General features: G+C 30.6%; 2 protein-coding genes across 5 annotated transcripts in view; one reads left to right on the forward strand and one right to left on the reverse strand.

Annotated features, from left to right (window-relative positions):
• Positions 1–12,139, forward strand: part of LOC107440500 (ankyrin repeat and death domain-containing protein 1A-like) — a 180,376-nt gene extending 168,237 nt beyond the window's left edge. For all 4 annotated transcript variants that reach the window (XM_071186468.1, XM_043052913.2, XM_071186469.1 and 1 more), the window contains 2 exons: positions 177–305; positions 2,222–12,139. In XM_071186468.1, coding sequence (XP_071042569.1) covers positions 177–305; positions 2,222–2,310 — 218 coding nt within the window. In that variant the 3' untranslated portion in view covers positions 2,311–12,139. The remainder of the gene's footprint in view (positions 1–176; positions 306–2,221) is intronic.
• Positions 12,140–13,835: 1,696 nt separating this feature from the next.
• On the reverse strand, positions 13,836–18,496 carry LOC139426819 (uncharacterized). Its single transcript, XM_071186910.1, has 12 exons — positions 17,960–18,496; positions 17,413–17,531; positions 16,537–16,706; positions 16,334–16,484; positions 16,167–16,247; positions 16,008–16,086; positions 15,430–15,747; positions 15,104–15,346; positions 14,787–14,996; positions 14,640–14,672; positions 14,200–14,491; positions 13,836–14,128 (listed from the first exon to the last, which is right to left on the reverse strand). The coding sequence occupies exons 1-12, from the start codon at positions 18,494–18,496 to the stop codon at positions 13,836–13,838; spliced, it is 2,526 nt and encodes an 841-aa protein (XP_071043011.1).
• Between the last annotated feature and the right edge of the window lie 345 nt (positions 18,497–18,841).

The following is an 18,841-nucleotide window of genomic DNA, read 5'->3' on the forward strand; positions in this document are numbered from 1 at the left end:
GCGACGCATAAATTAACATATTCGCCAAAAACCTAGTTTGTAAATATGCATCTGTCCTGAAATATTTTAACACCAATTGTAAGTAGACAAAAATAATTCAAAACCTGTGTAAAATTATAATTTATAATTGACCCTCCGCCATTAAAAAGCTCATAACGTTTTTATACGTTTAATAGGTAAATCAAGTTACAAGGAACATGGTTACCGTATGTTGTTGATATGGTTGCAAGGCGTCCCTTCCTGCAGACATCCTCTTAAAGAGCTTTATGAAGCACTCACTGCCATAAATAAAAGAGATATTGCAGGTATTTTTTTTAAAAAATTTGTGCTTCACTTTTATATTTGTTTTTTAGTTTATTTTTTTAAAAAATAGAAGAAATACTAAAAATAACTTTAGGGACTCTTATGTGCATCCTATCTTGTTATTATAAATTTCAGTGTAACTGAAGACCAAAAATTGGGTTGGGTAACTACTTAACACAAAGAGTATAGAACAGGAAAGTTCCTTGTGTTTCACTACACGATTTGTGATGTAAAATACTTACAATCATTATTGTTGGTAAGATATACTAATTATTTTGTCAGTGTAGATAATACTTTTATAACACTGTGGAACAAATTTCTGTTGCATTTATACAAGATTTTACCTAACTAGGGTGTAGGGATTTCAAATCTGTAATTAGTTTTGCCTCTAAAGTTAGATTTTTCTTAAGGCTGTTTTTCAAAAGCTCCATTGTAACATGAAATGATGCTTTTTTGCGAATAATATTTTTAGAGCTGTTGTGAACTTGCAACTGTTACTCATGACTGTTAAGGCAAGTTTAGCCTGTTTAAAACCAGGGCCGTCCATGGTTAATTAGAAAATGGCGCAAAACATCAATATGGAGAAAAGTCAGAGTTTCATGAAAATGAAAAGCGTTTCTGGTCTAATTTTTTAATATTTAGAAACTTTCTCCAATGGTGCATTACTTGGGCTCATAACAATTCGAAGCAACTGAGAATGAGGTAGTGATTTTGATAATTTTCATCTAGAATGAAAAATGGCGCCAAATTGGTAATTTTTAAAAACAGTTTAAGAACTTATAAAATATTTAAGTTATTTGTCTGTTCTAAAGCTCAGATAATCCTTCACGGCGATATTATATGTCTAGTTTAAAACTATCGCATTGCTTCAAGTGCAAAGCACTTAAATTATGGTTTTTTTAATTTTCCTTGGCGACAGAGCTTCGAAATACAGCGCTAAACGACATTTTAATCCATTTTTTGTCGTTTTAAACGCTATATGTAACAGGTGGTCGCTTAAATGTTGCGACAATCTTCTAGGGGAGTTTAGGCAAATTATCAGGTTTAAAATCGCACAGAAACCCATGATTGGAAATGTTGCAGGGTCTTATGTCCAGTGATGCTTTCCTATTATGACCAGTTAAAAAGCACATGAAACAACAATTCAAAATAGGAAAGCGTAAAATGATATTTCTGGGCTTGGGATTCAATGAAATTTCAATCATGTGCCTTAACTCCCCAAGAAGTTTGCCGAAACATTTATCCAACCACCTGTTATATATAACGTTTAAAATGACAAAAAATTTCATTAGAAAACAAACAAACTTCGTGGGAGAAACCGATTGTTGATTTGAAATGAGAGACGAGAAAATATCCAAGATCCGTTGAAAAATCTCATACAACAGGAGAAAAAATTATTCCTCAGTCTGAGATGCCAACTTGCTCGGACAGCAAATATATATTTTAAAGCGGTAGTTTATCAATTGTGATTCTTTGTTTAATAAATTCAATCTAGCAGATTTTTATCCACCACTATTTCTAAATAATTCGTAGGCTTATATAATTCACCAATTTATTGTAACTATGTTCTGCTTTACCTTTTAAAAAGCAAGCAAGAATAGTCAAATATTTGCAAAATTTACTTTGTTGTTATTTACCGTTTTTTACTTGTTTAGGCGTGTCCGGAGCAGTTGGCATGTCTGCTCAGTGTAGTCTGTATGCAAGAGTCATAATTTGATTATACTGCATTTCTGATACAGTACAAAAAAAAACTGACGAGTCACAACTTACCCTTGTACATTTATACTTGTATGTCCAGAATGATACATTAATGCTACATCTCACTATAGTTTCTTGACAATATACGTTGTCAAGTGAACTATTTTAATTTATGGGCAAACATTGTGCATTTTAAGATTCATTTGGGTTTTTTTTATAGAAAAAATCCGTCGGAAGGCTGAAGAGCAACCTTCACAACGCCGCAGCTGCCGTGCCAACAGGTTCTGTGCCTTCTGTTCACTCATGTGACAAAGGACCCCTACGCTGCTTCCGACGTGCCTTACAAAAACTTCGAATTGGTGCTTTACACTCCTCCACTCTACAATTTGTGTACAATTATCTCTTTTTATAGTGTTGTTTCAATGTTGTCGTCTCAAGGGTATATTTATTACACTGGTACGATAGTTAAAATTATACTAAATCAAAAATAGCTGTCATGTTTTGTAACATTCTCACTAACGAACGTTTAGGAACGTTTCAATCTTAGTAAAAATTACAACTTACTTTATTCAGATTTTGTAATATCAAGCATAATAGATTTCGAATAATTAGATTTAATTTTTTTTTACCACGTATTTTAAACTCCTTATTCATTCAATCTACATATCTTAGAGTTAAATTTGTTTGTAGTTTACAATGATTCGTAATTTGAAGAACCGTTTATCAAATAAAGGCTAAAAATAGTTTTTCAAGCTATTGGAAATAAATATGAATCAATTCGAACTACACCGTAATACTTCTTTTAATTAAATGAAGTTAAAATCTACAATATTCATGAAGAGTTTTTCATAAAATTTTTCGAATATAACAAATTTCTTTCTATTCATCTAAAAACTGGGCTAAATTTAAATGAATGTGGTAATTTAAAGCACATGTTCCCTGTGAAACATGTTTCATATAAAGTACAGTAGTGGTTGGTTGGAGTTTATCGGCACAATAGCAAAAAATGGCTCCTGCGACCGTCACTACGTTAAAGAGTTATGATGAGTATTAATTATTAAATTTATGAATATATTTCCATTGTTTTAATAAACTTGTTGCGATAGAAAACACTATTTAATACTAATGAAGAAAGTCTATCAGTATTTAAAGTTGTATTATGAAATATATGCAAATTGATCAATTTATTTTTTAGATACTTAAGACATACCACAACTTCTAAAAGGATGATTTTATTACTTTCATTTTCAATTTTGTTTTCTAAACAGGTATTTAATTATAATGGCCACCTTAATAACGAGATCAAGAGACAAAAAAAAAATTAAATTATTAATATTTTTTATTAAAACTCCTTTTAATTTCTATTTAAGGCTCTAGGGAAGCGGTTAATAAAACTAGAAACACGTGTTTTAATCATCAGTGAGGTACAAGTAAATTTAGAAAATCTCATCAACTTCAGCAAGAAATTACTTAATGCAGAGTAAAGTCAATCACGCAGATAGCAAATTGAAGCTTACTCGTCAGAATTATATGAAATTAATTCTTATGTTACCTCCTTTACCTCATACTTAGTAGCATTTGACCTCATTCTTACCTAATTTGGAATTTCTGACACTAGAACAAAATTTGGCTATATCGTTCAATGTAAAGAAGAAAAAAAACATTCAAAAATTTTCAATAGCAACTTTCATTTAAATTAAAAAGACTGAAGTTCAGATTACTTTAATAAAATTGGTGCTTATTCATTGTACACTTCCTTCAACACGTTTTGAAAATTAGATTTAAATCATTAATTCAGATCAATCATTAAAAATAACTCTATATACAATCTAGTTTTCTAGTTTTTTAAATTTTTAAGTATAATTCCTCTAACACCGCTCATATAAAAAGCAATCTTGTACTTTTCAAAACAAATAAACCTACGAAAATCTCAGATCCCACTCGGATTTAATCACGAGGCATATACTACTAGGTACCAACATGCTACATAAAATAAATCCTTTAACTTCAGTCTGACTTTTATACGGTCCCTCGCGTCACATTAACGTGGCACACTTTAGGTATTTAAGTTCAAATTTATTCTTTTGGACACTTAAAAATTCAAGTTAGCTATAGAAAATAAACATTTGTTAGTGGTGAAAACAACGTATTTTCAAAACCATCTTTACACATACAATTTAATATAGATTTCTTTAAAATTAAATGAAAAAAAAAAACATTAGAGTAATGAACTAAATCCTTCTAAGAAGTCAATAGAATATTATCCTGACACATTTTGGGGTATTTAAGATACAACTTAACGTTTCATGTTGTATTCTAACATATATTTATCGTCCTTGAGAATTTCGAAGATTGAATAATGACTTATTTCGCTAAATTGAATGTTAAAAGATAATTAATTGAAACTAACCAACAGGCTTTCTTCGCATAGTATTAAATATTCCAATGTAATTTCACATAGTGAAACACAAAATTAATCGGTCATTAGCATGTTTATCCTAAAACATCAAGCAGTTTTTATTGAAATATATTTTATGCGTAATATATTAACTAAGTCAAAAAAACAAATTTTTCAAATAAAACAGCAAGAGTCTTACAAGAATATTAGGCTTCAGTATAACTAAAGAGCTTAGGAATGAAGTATCTCAAGTGACATTTTAATGACTAGAAATAAAGATGGGTTTTAATGGCATAAAGATATGTGGTGACCAACTATAGGTATTGACACAGATCAGATATGTCGTCAGCTGAAGTAGCTTTAGCCTTTGCTAGCAACTTTACTAGCGCTATATTAAAAAATAGAGGAGAATGATATATTTATTGCATTTTATATTTATTGCAAGGGCCAATAGATGACAGTATTTCTTTGCTATTCCCACAGTATGTGTTTAAGTTTATTAATTTGCCAACACTACACTGTTTCACTCTGATACACTGTTACCATGTCCAACACTGCTATTTCAGCCTGGAAGGTTATATTTTTTAGTGATAAGTGAAGTAGCACTGTAGTTGTGATAAATTGAGGAACTACAAGACAGAAATATGAGAATGTAATTAAATGTAGTCCTGCCACAAATTGGCCTTTGCAATTAATAAATTATTATCACTCTCCTTTGCTTAGATGAAATATAAGCGAATTGCGCTTTTCACACTAGAAACTACCAAATTTCAAGACTTGTCAGGATAAATTATTATTCTACACTTACAACCAACCACAACTAGGGGTATAGCGAATGGTTATTTGTTTGGGGGATTGGGGAATTTATCCACTTAAATTTGCTTTACCCTATGTAATTGTAATGTAGATAGATGTGAAACCTCTCAGATATTAAATCATCAGAAATAAAAGCTGATCTAGGAAAAACAATATATTTACTTTATTTATTTATTTTTTTGAGGAGGGAGCAGGCAGACTGCCCAGTCCGTTACGCCCTTGACCACAACGTGCTCTTGATCCCAGAAAAACTGTATTTAAAATACTTTTGTATTCAACTAGATTGTGTAACAATAACATTATACTTTTAGTTACACTGAAATAAAAACACAGTTCAAAATATCATGAAATATTTAATATCCAACCAATTTAAATTTCTTTCATACAAGAAACATTTTACAACACTGTTTTTAAAATATTTCTTGCGTGAAAGAAAATAAATAAATTTTGTATTAACACTAAATTAATCCATATGTTGCATTTCCAATTTTTTTCAGTAAAATATTTTGATAACTTATGTACATAAAAATGTTTATGTGCTTATGTGTGTAATATTTATATAAAAATTGTGTTTTGTTGAAATTCCGTAACATATGAACTACCTATTGTACAGAGTTTTGAAGAATTGTACATTTTAAATGTTTTGTTATAAACTGCTAAGTTTGACTGTTCTTCTATAATGTGTTTATATTTGTGTATCCTCATAATGACTAAAATGTTCATCTTAAGCGCAAATTTATGCTTTTCACTTACTTTAATCCTAGCATTTGTAAAACAAATATCTTTATAAATGCTATTATTAAAAGTAATCAGGAATTTTTCGATAGCATTTCTTGTTTTCAAAATAATAATAATAATATAAAAAAGTTTTATTCTCAAAACAGTTTTAGTTTGAGAGTCCTATAAAATGAAATGGAGCTGGAGATAAAATTATTTTAGTAAATAGTCATGTGTATCAAGAAAATAGTTAAAAGGATTTTTAAAAAAAAATATAGATAAAACTTTTATAAGATTAAACTAGTTTAAAAAAAAAAAAGGAAAGTGATATTAGTTCGAGTTTACATAGAATTGACCGCCAGCTTATAGCATATACTCTCATAATATATATATGTAATGTACTCAAAATTGGAATATTTCTGAAGAGAGACTAATTTGTTTCATACCAAAACGCATTTTTGGATTTGAATTTTAAAATTATTTAGCATCACTCTATGGTTTATATTTGAAAGGAGGGTGAATTGATATAAGAATTGTCTAAATCAAAAGTAGACACTTGTGATAGTTTCAGAAGTACAATAGCGATAACAACGCCACCATTCATTGTTATAAAGAAATGTAGGCTAAGTGATGTAAATTTTTAGTGCAAAAGCTATCTTTTGAGTATATCACGCAGTAAACTATGCAGAAGAAAGTAAAAGGAAGACATCATAGATTGCATTTAACTTATTAACTACTTAAAATGTGAGCAGCATTTTAAAAAAAAATCAAAGTTTTACTATAGATGTAAAAAGAATGATTCAAGTTTTACTACTGCTTTATCTTCATAGAGTCCATTGCGGAAAATTACTTTAAGGACATTAGTTTTTGCACATAAGTTTAGCTTTATTTCATAACAGAATACTTTTTATAAATCAAGTTGATAATAGCTGATCAAGTGTGTGGCCAATAATCCTTAACTAACTAACCATAACAGACTACGCGTAGTAGTACAAATTTCCACCATTAGGTAAGCTTAATACAAACATTTATTACAAAGATCTGTTGATAGAGAGCCCTTTCTTGAACTAGCAGATGGAGTAAAATTTTCCATGAAGCACAGAAAACCAAGCAAACACTATGATCTACAATGATTTTTATTGCTGCTGTTGACAAAATGATTCGAGACAATTGATGGATTGCAAAGAGCTGTCTTCGGTGAAGCACCCGAGTGACGACTAAAATCAATCAAAATCGTTCTACAACTTAGTGCTGTTATGGGCACATCAATCAAAGACTTAACGTTCCGTTTAAACGTTATTATCCAATCTGGTTAATCAGTTAAGTCTGTGGCGTAAGTACCACTACTATAATTACCAATTCACTAGTATATAAGAGATGTTAACTTGATTTTATCTAGAGGAACTGGTGATCTGCGGACGTGCTATAAACTAGCCAACATCAATGGATGGTTCACATTAAAGAGTTGACTTGCTTAGAAAAAATAGCGCACAGTAAAAAATATACCGGTGAAGTAAATAAATAGTCTGCAGGCAAATAAACAAAAAAAACATAAAAAATAATGAGCATAATGATATAAATTTAAAAAAAAGACATAAATCAACTAGTGGTATTCGTTCATCGAATTATATCACAGATAAAATTCTGGAAGGGGAATAACTATTATTTTAAATATTAATTCACTAGTATGTAAGACTTGCAAACTTGATTCCTTTTAGAAAATAAATGCCTAAAGAAGATGTCCGGTACCCCCTGGTTTGTGAGGATTGAGGACTTTAGAAATGACCTTAATATTGAATAAATCACGGCCAAATTTTTTCGATTGTGTAAATATTTTATGTTATTCGGACTTCTCGTATTTGTACTCGCATTTTATCAATTATTATTCGGATCATTATTTTTTTTAATCAATTATTTTTCAGATGAAGATGCAAGTGCCGCGCTCTGTACTCTTACATTAAATCATTACTTGATACTATCAAGAGGTACTTTTTGATAGATTAACATTCTCCTCCAGTCTACGGTTCATCCATTCTACTTACCTTTTTGCCCAAAATGGTGACACAGCTACAGCAGTTGTATTTCTGTAACTATCACGATTGTTCACTTTTCATTCTTACAACCCTTGTAGTTTCAAGTTTACACGAAAAATCCAAAGAAATATTTTTAAGTTTAGTCGCTTGTGCACGTGGATAATTATACAACTTCTTAGCTTTCGGGTGAACCATTCCTTTCTGTTTCTTATGAGCTCATTCACATGCTGCTGTAGGAGTATTTATTAACTTCGAGTAACTTTGTTTTTTCCTTCCCAAAACCACAGAGCTTGCCATTCTCTTTCAATTATCTTTTGCTGAAAACGTATGCGTTTAATGAATGATATACCAAATGTGAATGAAAACAAAATGTCTGCCAGTTAGTTGAGCTCAAGGAATTCGGGTGAGATTGACTGGCAGTTGAAAATGAAAAATTGAACATTCCAATGGTGCATCGCGAGAATTCATAAATTTTAATCGTTTTAGATGCGGATATATCACTCATGGGCTGCAATAGTGGCACAATTCAAAAAAAAATCATGTTTTGAGATAAGTGGATTTAAAGTTTACATTGCTAAGGGAAATGCACAGGAAATGCTTTAGTTTGCTTAAACGAAGATTACCTTCAAGTTGAATTATGAGTTGTGCTAGTATTGCTGCTGAAAAGAATGTGTATTTTCATGTTTAGACCTGTTCTTAGTCCCTTAAAACTTGTTTTTTGAGTTGTGCCACTATTGGGTATAATATGAAAAAATCACAACTACTTCGATTTAGTAGGAACAACATATGACGCAATGCTAAACGAATGGAATTTAGTTGTTGTTTATTTAGTTATTGTTATTAGTAGTTGTTGTTATTTGTTTTAGTTGTTGTTGTTTATTTAGTTGTATTTAATTTCAATAACTTTTCTTTATAATGCAATAAAATCTGGCGAGCAGCTATTTAAACGATCGAACACTTCGTTTGTTTATTTGTGGCTTGAAGTTAGGCTCGCAGAAAATGCCGTTCATGGGTTAAATTTAGTAGGAACAACACAGCCTTTGACGTAGGCTATATTATACCCAATTGCAGCCCATGAGCGATATGTACCTTAAAAGAAAAGAAGATCAATTTTTAAATTTATTTTTCATTTGCTCATTGAAATAACTTTAAAATTATGCTTTTTTCACGCATCGCTAACACAACAGCAAGCGTTTTAAAAAGTATTATGACAAGCATTTTGCTTTGTTTCCCTTCAGACTGAAGCTTTTGCAAAGAAATACCTCAATAAGCATAACCATTAGATTGCTACATTCCAAAAAATTGCTTGGGTTAGCCTTATAGCTCAGGTACTATATTAAAAATTATCTGTTTTAATGCTGAATAAAAAGTTTAACCGTTTAGTGCTCATCAGTAAAGCCACTTTTTAAAAGTTGTTTTTTGGAATTATCATTCTATCCTCATCACAATGTATTATAAATATTACATTTATAACTTTTTTAACTAGTAAGTGCTATTTTTATTTCAGTTGTATTTTATGTGTCACTTATACAAATGCGATGCGGTTATTTCATTATCAGGTCGTTCAAAATATTTTTACTTACAGAGCAGGCGCGTTTCTTAGCATCCAAATTAAGGGGTAAAGCGAAACAATTTGTTTCGATTCTTTTTTAAGAAGATTGATTAGTGATTTATTGGTGTTAGTTCAGGAAACAAGATAAATTTCAAAAGAAATCATAGCCATGCATTTTAATTTGTTAACTTAAAAAAATTATTCTATTATTTCCATCTATACGTAAGTTTTTCTTTTTTAACTTTTCCTTTTTTTGTTCGTCATATCAGAAATATATCAAATCAAATCCTTGTTTCGTAAAAACTGATTAAATCCAAGGTTAACTTACCTCCATTTTTTTACAAGAAACAAAATTAAATGCATCTCGTCACTGTCTCACAGTAAATTCTTTATCATAACATGTATTAATTAATATGAAGATAGTTTTTAATATCATAAACAACAACGAAAATTTTTTTGTAACTGAAAGTTAAGTATTCAATTAAGAATTACATTATGCTATTACAGAACAAATCTTAAAGCTTTACTTAATTTTACTGTTCAACTTTCTACCATGTAAAGACATCAACAGTAAAATTTAGTTAACCTTTTCATTTTACTCTGTAGCAGCACTAGGTGAAAGATAAACATTTTAAATTGAGTATCACTTCGTTTTATTAGAAAACAAGAAATCAAATTAAGCAATTTATGATTTAATTATTATTACTTTTTCAGAATTTGTATTGAGGCGATCGTTTACCAAGAAAGCGCCAACAACGAGAAACTACCGAAATGCGGAAAAATCGCCAAAAAAGAAAGCGATATATGAACGACCTGATATTGGAATAACGTTTCCAGCGTATTTACTTAGTTGCGTACAAGTATAATATTTTATTCAGCGATACTACAAAAATTATTTTAAGTAAATACGATCATATATTTATTATTATGATTTATTACAGATTATTATGATGCTTTTAAGTATTTTAAATTATGTCAACTTGTGTCTAAACAATTGTTAATTTTATAAAAATTAGGACTAAACCAGAGCATTAGTCAAAAGTTTGAAAAACTACTTAAAATTTATCTCTTACAAGATATTAAAATTAATTTGAACCATTGAAAATATTAACTTCAAACATCGAAGAAATGGATTTGATTTAACTTTGCGAACGATACAATCAAAAACCAAAAAGAATTTACATTTTCAAGAATTATAAAAAATTATTCAAGTTAAAATGAAACTTATAGAGTTTCAACTTATATACAAAATGACTGTGCATATATTATTGTGAACAAATATTAAAATGCTTTAAATTTAAAACTTGTAATATTGAACGAACTTTTGAAATCTTTGAATTTTTCTAAAAATAATAAAATAAATTTTCTAATATGAGTGGTAAAAACTTGTTATTATGCATACATTATGTGTGTTTTAAAACTAATATATTTCCCTTCAAACCATTTGAAAAACTTGTACTATGTCCTGCTTTTCATTCTCAAAACAGTAAAGTGACTGTAGTGACTATTGTTAACGTGTCTGTAACAATAAAACAAAGCCTTTCCGAATCAATAGCAATAATGTACTACCATAAATCTTTAAAAAAATAATTTATTATCTATATGTCGGAAATAGAAGTTTCGAAAAATAGTATCCAAAGTAGGAAAGTAAGGAAGTTTTTACATTTCAACAGCCATAAAACTCCTTAAAGTAAATTAAATCTGTTAAATGTTTAAGTAACTGAATCGTTTAGCTGTAAAGCAAAGAAAATTCGTAAAATTAACATTTTACAATCAGTTATGTTATAAAATTATAATTTTTAAGTCTTATAAATTTTGAGCTGCAAAGCTAAATGCAATGTACCTAAAGCAATAAAAAGAGATAAAAAAATTGGAAAATAAGGGACTTATATAGGCAATTTTTGAACAGAGTGTAATTACAAAAAAAAAACAGAATAAACAAGTTTTTCAGCATGCCGAATTTCTTTCTGTAGTTGCATTCTTTCGGCCTGTACAGCGGCCCGCTTAGTCTTTTTTACTAAAAAGTTTAAATGTTAATAATTCTTGTACTCATAATTAAATGTTTGTTTTTATTCCATAGTTTAATTCCTACACACTTTTTACACGTCTTTGTATAATTTCAAGTTTCTAAGTCTTATAGTTTTTGCGCAAGAAAATAAAACTAAGTTCAACCCCTAAAATAGCAGCAGCGGCCCCTACGATTTCTAAATAAAGAGAAATATTCTTTCTACAATTCGCAATATCTTAAATATGAAACATTAAGGTGCTAGTAAAATGAAGAAAAAAAGGGCGAAGTAAACAAATTATTAAATTTTACATGAGCTAGAACTACTTAATTTCTCGAATATTATATTTATTATTGCGTTGGCTGGAAAGGCATTGTTAATTCAAATTTAGATGGTTCAGACTTGTTAAACAGTGTAATATTATAGACATTTAAAATGAAATCTCGATACAAAGTATAATATCATTGCTCCAAATCAAAGTGTCTTTCTCTTCCCCTTTAAATATAACCATGTAAGAATAAAATCTTAAATTATGTCATTGAATAGAATTGAAACTATTGTATTTTAATATGATGTTACTATTTCTTGGAAGTGAGTAAAATTTGTTTACTTCTTTTATGTGTGTCATATTCTTTTTTTTTTTCTTTTTTTTTGTGCAGACATCCAATGGAGGTTTGATTCAATGTAATGTGGGGGATAGAATATCTAAAAAGGTGCGAATAAAAGAGAAAAAAAAAAGCATTTAAAACAGATAAGTTAATAGGGTACATACTACAATTTAATCATTTTAAACGACAGTAGTAATAGCCCCTCTCCGTGCGGCGGAAGTGACATCATCATGGAAAATCAACCGGAGCTTATTTCTGGTCCAACCGGAAGTTGCTTATTTCTGTCCGCCTGAAATCGAAACTTGTCTGCAACGTCATGGGGAGCTTATTTCTTTTTTTCTTAAGCCTAAAATATTTTTAGTTACGGTTTCTGTTTTTAATATAGTTTCGTTTTTTGATACTATTTTCCTTTAATACTTTTTTGAGGGTGGCAACACTTCATATTATTTTACTTGTTTAGGATCGCAATACTTAGAATCTTTGTTATTTGGGGTGAGATATTTTATATTATGAAGTAATGACGTCATCTTTTATTACATAATAAATAAATGATATCATGCTTTCACTCTAGTGGCGCCATCTATGAGGGAATGTTAGAAATTAAACAACTTTAAATCTATTTTATAATTTAATCTAAATATAATTATTGCTGAGGATTGAACTCATCATGTGGTGATAAGAGATGACGATAAATAAATCGAATTAGAGCTAGAAGCAACAATAAAACAATTCTATTAACAATAAATTTAAAAGCATAGCAAATTACAAAGAAATCAATAGTACTTACTTTAGTTTTTGATGCAATAAACTTTAATTATTATTAACCTAATCAATATTAATTAATAAGTTTTAAATAAATTGATTCAATATTAAAATAAAAATTGTATTTATTAAGTATGGCTACTGTGAATATTAAAAGTATTAGTCTTATAGGCAAATTAATTTTATATCAATGAATGTTATTTTATAAGATTAGATATTTATCAAGTTCGTTTGGATTTAAGGCTATCCATGTAGTCTTGTCATTTTTGAGCCTAGAAGACAAGGGAACTCCTAGATTTTGAGACAATACATGTCTTCGAAGTGGACTTTGTGAGTATCCATGTTATATGAAGAGGAAAACCACGAAAACCTTCTACGCTTAGTCCGACGACAAGTAGTGGGCTTCGTTTTGCTAACCAGTATCCTGTGAATGTACAGAAATCAGAGGAAAAACTTAAGGTTTTACTTTAAAAAACTAGAAATTTTTTACAAAAATAAAATTATTTTCTTAAAAGATAGATATTATTTTTACAAAAATTAAAATATTAGAAAGTTTCCCTCAATAATAAAAATATTTTCAGAAAATTGGAAAATGTTAATAAAAAGTTTGAAATATTTTTACGAAACTAGGATATTTTTTAAAAAATCAAAAATATTTTATTAAAGATTTTAAAGTTAAGATTTTAAAATGGTTACTTTAAGTTAGATCAATAAATATTTTCTATAAAATTACTTTAACATTAATTTTAAATCATGAAGACAGGAGAATCCGTAGGTTCTATGAACCATCCAGAGTGCGGGACGAGGACCCTTCTCCTGGTGCACTCCGCGGTTATTAAAGTGGACGTCGCCACTGCTTTTTTTCTAAGTGGGTATAGCCTCCACTGCTTTTTTCTAAGTGGGTATAGCCTCCACTAAGACCATCAATTTTTCCCTATGGATTTAATATCCATAAGGAAGGGTGTGATAATTATTTGGATTAATAACCCTCTTGTCATACACCATACGATAGACCTTTGTCTCTGCCACATTGACTACTTTTCTTTTTTTTACCTGGCCAACAATTTTGGACGGATTATGAAGAAGGATTGTTGTTTCTCTGTCTAAGGAGTAAACAAGATGCTTCACAGACTCAAAATTGAGAAATTCAGAGTTTCTCGCATTTAAAGAAAAAACCCTAACCTTGCAGCAAGTTTTTCCTGATCGAGTGGTATGCGCATAGTTTTTTGCTCCACCTAAAATAAATAAAAAACTGAGTTTCCATCTTTAAAAACAGTTAAAAGGACTACCATCTGAAGATATTTACCAGAAGCGAACGTAGTGATGACATCTCCAACTAATTCATCAGTAAAATCACCAAGGAAATTGCCGATGGGAGGGTCATTGTCCCCATTGCTCGCATAAATTATGGAGTCCGTGTCACGATATAAAACGGACTCTCCCAATTTGTCCATTTCGGAGTATAGCTTGATTCTTGCCCATGCTGTCGTAAAAGTCGCGATGAATACGTTTGTCGCTGTGTCCTGTTCAATAAATTTATGGTGGGTTTCCCTCTGCACAGCGGCTATCTCAGAGCTGGCAAAATAGATGTCTTTGATCTGTAAATAAAAAATGATTAAAATACTATAATAAAAAAACTTTATGATCTATATTTCAACTAATAGATTACTTTTTCCTTCTACACAAATTACCTTTCTGGTTGAATCTGCCAACAGTTCATTTAATTCAGGTAGCGAGTTGACATACGTTATACGTGTCTAAGCTAGGTTCATCCCCCACCTAAGAGGAGAAAAAACATATTAAACTTTCAAGACATGCATTACCAAAGAAAAACAATCAGTACGAAAAATTTAATTACCTTCCCCAGAAACTGTTAAGAGAAGCCTTTGAAACTTGTCTTTGACTAGGGTTCTTTTCTATGTTTTCTGGATCTAATTTTATTCCTTCTTTCTCAAAATACTCTTGGAGATATCTTTGTTTGTCCTCTTCTGTCACACATTCTCTCGGCCAACCGCTACTTTCTTGTTTAATCTTGAGAAAAAGATAATTGTGTAACCTGAATAGATCTTTAGATGATTTTTCGAAGTGGTAAACTTCATAAATCTATAATACAAAATATATAATTTATAAAAAACACTCATTTTTGTCGGTCACTAGCAACGTAAATAAAAAACAATAATCACCTCGTCTATCCTATATCCTTTTCTTACTGCCAACTTGACTTCTTCTGTCACCCAAGTACCGGCTATTGCCCTGTCTTCTTCAGCGTGGGTGCAAGTAGTTTGCGACAAAGTATCTGCACACGTCCTACACAACGGAAACATTAATTTTTCGTTTGAACTGTAGGGAGGAAACACTTTACACTTAACAATCCCAAAATAGTTATCGATGCCTTCGAAGTTTGAAGTAATTATTTGTGGGTGTCCGACAGGGTATTGGCAATATTTATTAACCTGTAAATTTTAAAAAACAATTAAAATTAAGACATTTAAAAACACTACCGTTTTACACAGAAAATGCAAGAATGTGTATTAACCCAAGGGTATAAGGAAGTGAAATCAACATATTTAGCTTCCCCCTCGTAGAATAGTCGTACAGCGTTTGTACGGCCACCAAAATAGGAGTCCCTGGGGTTTAACCTATCTATCATTTTGTGATTTCTCACAAAATCACGGAACGCCGGCATTTCTTTTTTCATCTCTTGAAAGCGATGCTCCCAGAGCTCGTAGCCTAAGGACCTCAATTTTTCTGTCGTTTCACTTGTCTTCTTTCTCAATGTGCCCATTGTCACTTTTTTTAATGGATGCATGGTATCCGCATCGAAACAATCTGGACAGCCATGGGAAAAACATCCCTATTTAAAAAATGAATGCAGATTCAATTTAAAAGTAATAACAAACATGTTGAATAATTAGGACATCAATAAATACCTACATGAAATTGGTATACAGTTTTCGTTTTTCTGCAGTACCCATCAACAGACACTCCTCCTACCCGTACCTTTCTACTTCCATTGCACGCATGTTCAATTTCGATGTTTTGCTCTCGAGCAAGAAAATCCAACCATCAAATTCCATCTGGGCTATAGTTTGTACTATTCACGTACCCGTTCACAGGAACCATTGCAATGGTGTCTGGCTGTATGTGCTTGCTCCTATAAACAGCCATGCAGGATGATGCAATTGTTACATAGCTGAAACACGTAATATAAAAAATATTAGAAAAAAATTAAATCAATATTAGACTTTTTTCTTGCTTCACATCGAAACTTACCAGAAAGGATCCAAGCCTGATATTTTAATCATTTCATCATGAAATTTATTGCAGCATCTGCTTAATATATCTACATCAGATCTAAAGAATGAAAATACAGAAAAAAACATATAAAAACATGTTTTAACAAATATAGCAAAATGAAATGCAGTGATATGAATAATTACCTGCAATATTCGATCATTTTTTTTCGAAAGTTGAATTCCTTCTTTTTCCGTTCATTGTACCACTTTAAAAAATCATCTCGACCCTTGATGGACATAGAATCAGGTGAAAAAAAGGAAGGTTCTGGTAAAGATCCTACATAATTTTGATTTCCTGTGGCATTAAAAAGATGTGGGAAATACCCCTTCTTTATATTCTACCAAACCAAAGCAAGATGGTAGTTTAGCCAGAGCCATGGGTAAAAAACTGAAAGAATCAATTATGTTGATTCTAAGTGTTGAATGCTTAATAGACATTACTTTTGACCCATTGGGTATAACTTCGGGTGTAAGTCCTTGATCTAAAAGCCATGACATGATGAATTGACCATCAAATCTATAATCAAAATACATGTATATTTTTAAATAAACAAGCTTAAAAGCATTTTAAAAATTAACATAAACAAATATATCATACCCTTTCATGTTGTGGGCAATTGCTGTGAATATTTTATGGAGTGGTGAAAACAACCAAGAACAAAATTCATGTAATGCTGTATACCCTTCAAAAATCTTCTCATCTCCATTAAAGTATTGGGCGATTGCACAGTTTACTTTATGCTCACCTGTACTCTGATCTGTTTCGAAGTCGAAGTATATCAATTTTTCTGAACGAGGTTTCGAGTCTACTTTTTTCAGAAAACAGAGATGATCATTTGAAACAAATTCGCCACAAGAGACGCACTTTGTGGTCCCACAACGATGAGATTCCCGCGGACAATTTTCGGTAGGATCACATTACAACATTGAGGGCATTAGTAAAGCTAAAAAAATAGTGTTTAACTTTTTAAAATATATATTAAAGAACATTTAAAATTCAATGAAAAATTATATACTAAAAATGATATTTACTTTGTCACAATTAGAGAACATTTGTCTTCCTTGCTTTGATTTGTGACTATTAAAACAGTCAGATGAACGACACAATCTCTCACAATCACCGCACCTCTTAGGATTTCCATGTGGTTCGCAATCCTTTCTATGACATATAGGGCATCTGATAGGGCAGAAGTGGTTCTCCATATGGCAATAGGGCTTCTCACTCTTCGCAATAAAACTGGGATCCATAAAATGCTTTAAGAGAAGTAATCATTTCATAGTGCTCATCGTGCAACCATAAATTTATGCGTCTTGGTCTAGATACATCCCTTTTGCAAGACACCTAAATAAATATACATAAAATAATAAAACAAATAGTAAATAATTTTAACAATAAATATGCTATTCGAATGAGTATTCCTATAATGGACATAAAAATTTTTAAAAATGTCAGCTTTATTTTTCATTTTATGAAAACGTAATATTTAGTTAAAAATTAAATATATTTAAATAAACTACTTTAAACATTATACACACCCACACATGAATGCATATATATATATATATACANTATATATATATAAATAAGAAAGTTCAGATTTAATTTTATATACTCATCTATAATTAAATACTAATTAAGAATAAAGTTAATTTAATTTGAAATCAAATTATCAGTTATAAAATAAATAAAAAAAATTACAAACATTCTTAAAAATAAAAAAGGGGGAAGAGATATTAAGAAAATTAAAAACATAAGCAAAAAATACTTACCTTATTTGAATTTGTTGTGGAAAACACAACAATCTGCGGATTCAGATAGTTTTCGAAAACAGCTATTTCACTATACGTACAGGGACCTAGAGGTACACCGGCATCTTCGTGTAGCTGCTCGGCTCTGTTTAAAAGTGCAAGACGTCGCTTGTTTCTCAATGCATTTATAGCCCTCGTGTCACCTTCCAACTGAGCTATAGCCCGCACAATAGCTTTAGCACAGCAAAGTCCATCATCGCCTTTATCTACTGTAATAATAGACTGTTTTCTGAGCCTGTCTATTTCAGTGTTGATCACCTTCATTTTGCGCCCAGCACCTACATCACGTTTTACTGTGATCACATCAACTGTGAAACCATCACTCAGTTTGATTCTGTCTTTGGATTGCAAAACCTTTAACACAATAGCCAGAAGCTTCTCGAGAGTAAATTCACTAACTGTCTTCAGACATGTGGATATTGGTTTATCCAAACCATTTGCTTGTATACAAAATCTCACCAGATCTGATGGCCGCAATCCATCAGAAGTTCTCTCCATAAAAAGAGTGAAAAGTTCCCTGCACGGTCTCTTTAGCAGCAATAAGTGGTCTTTCTCTCAAATCATGCGATAACCTATTGACATCTGCGCGAGCTCTGTAAGTCTTTTCGTCTGAATTAAACTTCTTATAATTCTTCTTATAAAAGGGTTCTAATATTATAGCATCTCTCAGCTGAAAAAATTTTTCAAATTAGATTTATATATTTTAAATACTATTAAGAAGACACATCTAAAAGATATTTAACATACACTTTCTGGCTGACTAGCTCCTTCTCGGGATGGACCAGGATTATTCCAGAAATTCGAAATTAATAAAATTAACCCATTTATAATAATGATGATTTA

The sequence above is a fragment of the Parasteatoda tepidariorum genome, chromosome 10, assembly GCF_043381705.1.
Source record: "Parasteatoda tepidariorum isolate YZ-2023 chromosome 10, CAS_Ptep_4.0, whole genome shotgun sequence".
In the NCBI taxonomy this organism is placed as follows: Eukaryota; Metazoa; Arthropoda; class Arachnida; order Araneae; family Theridiidae; genus Parasteatoda; species Parasteatoda tepidariorum.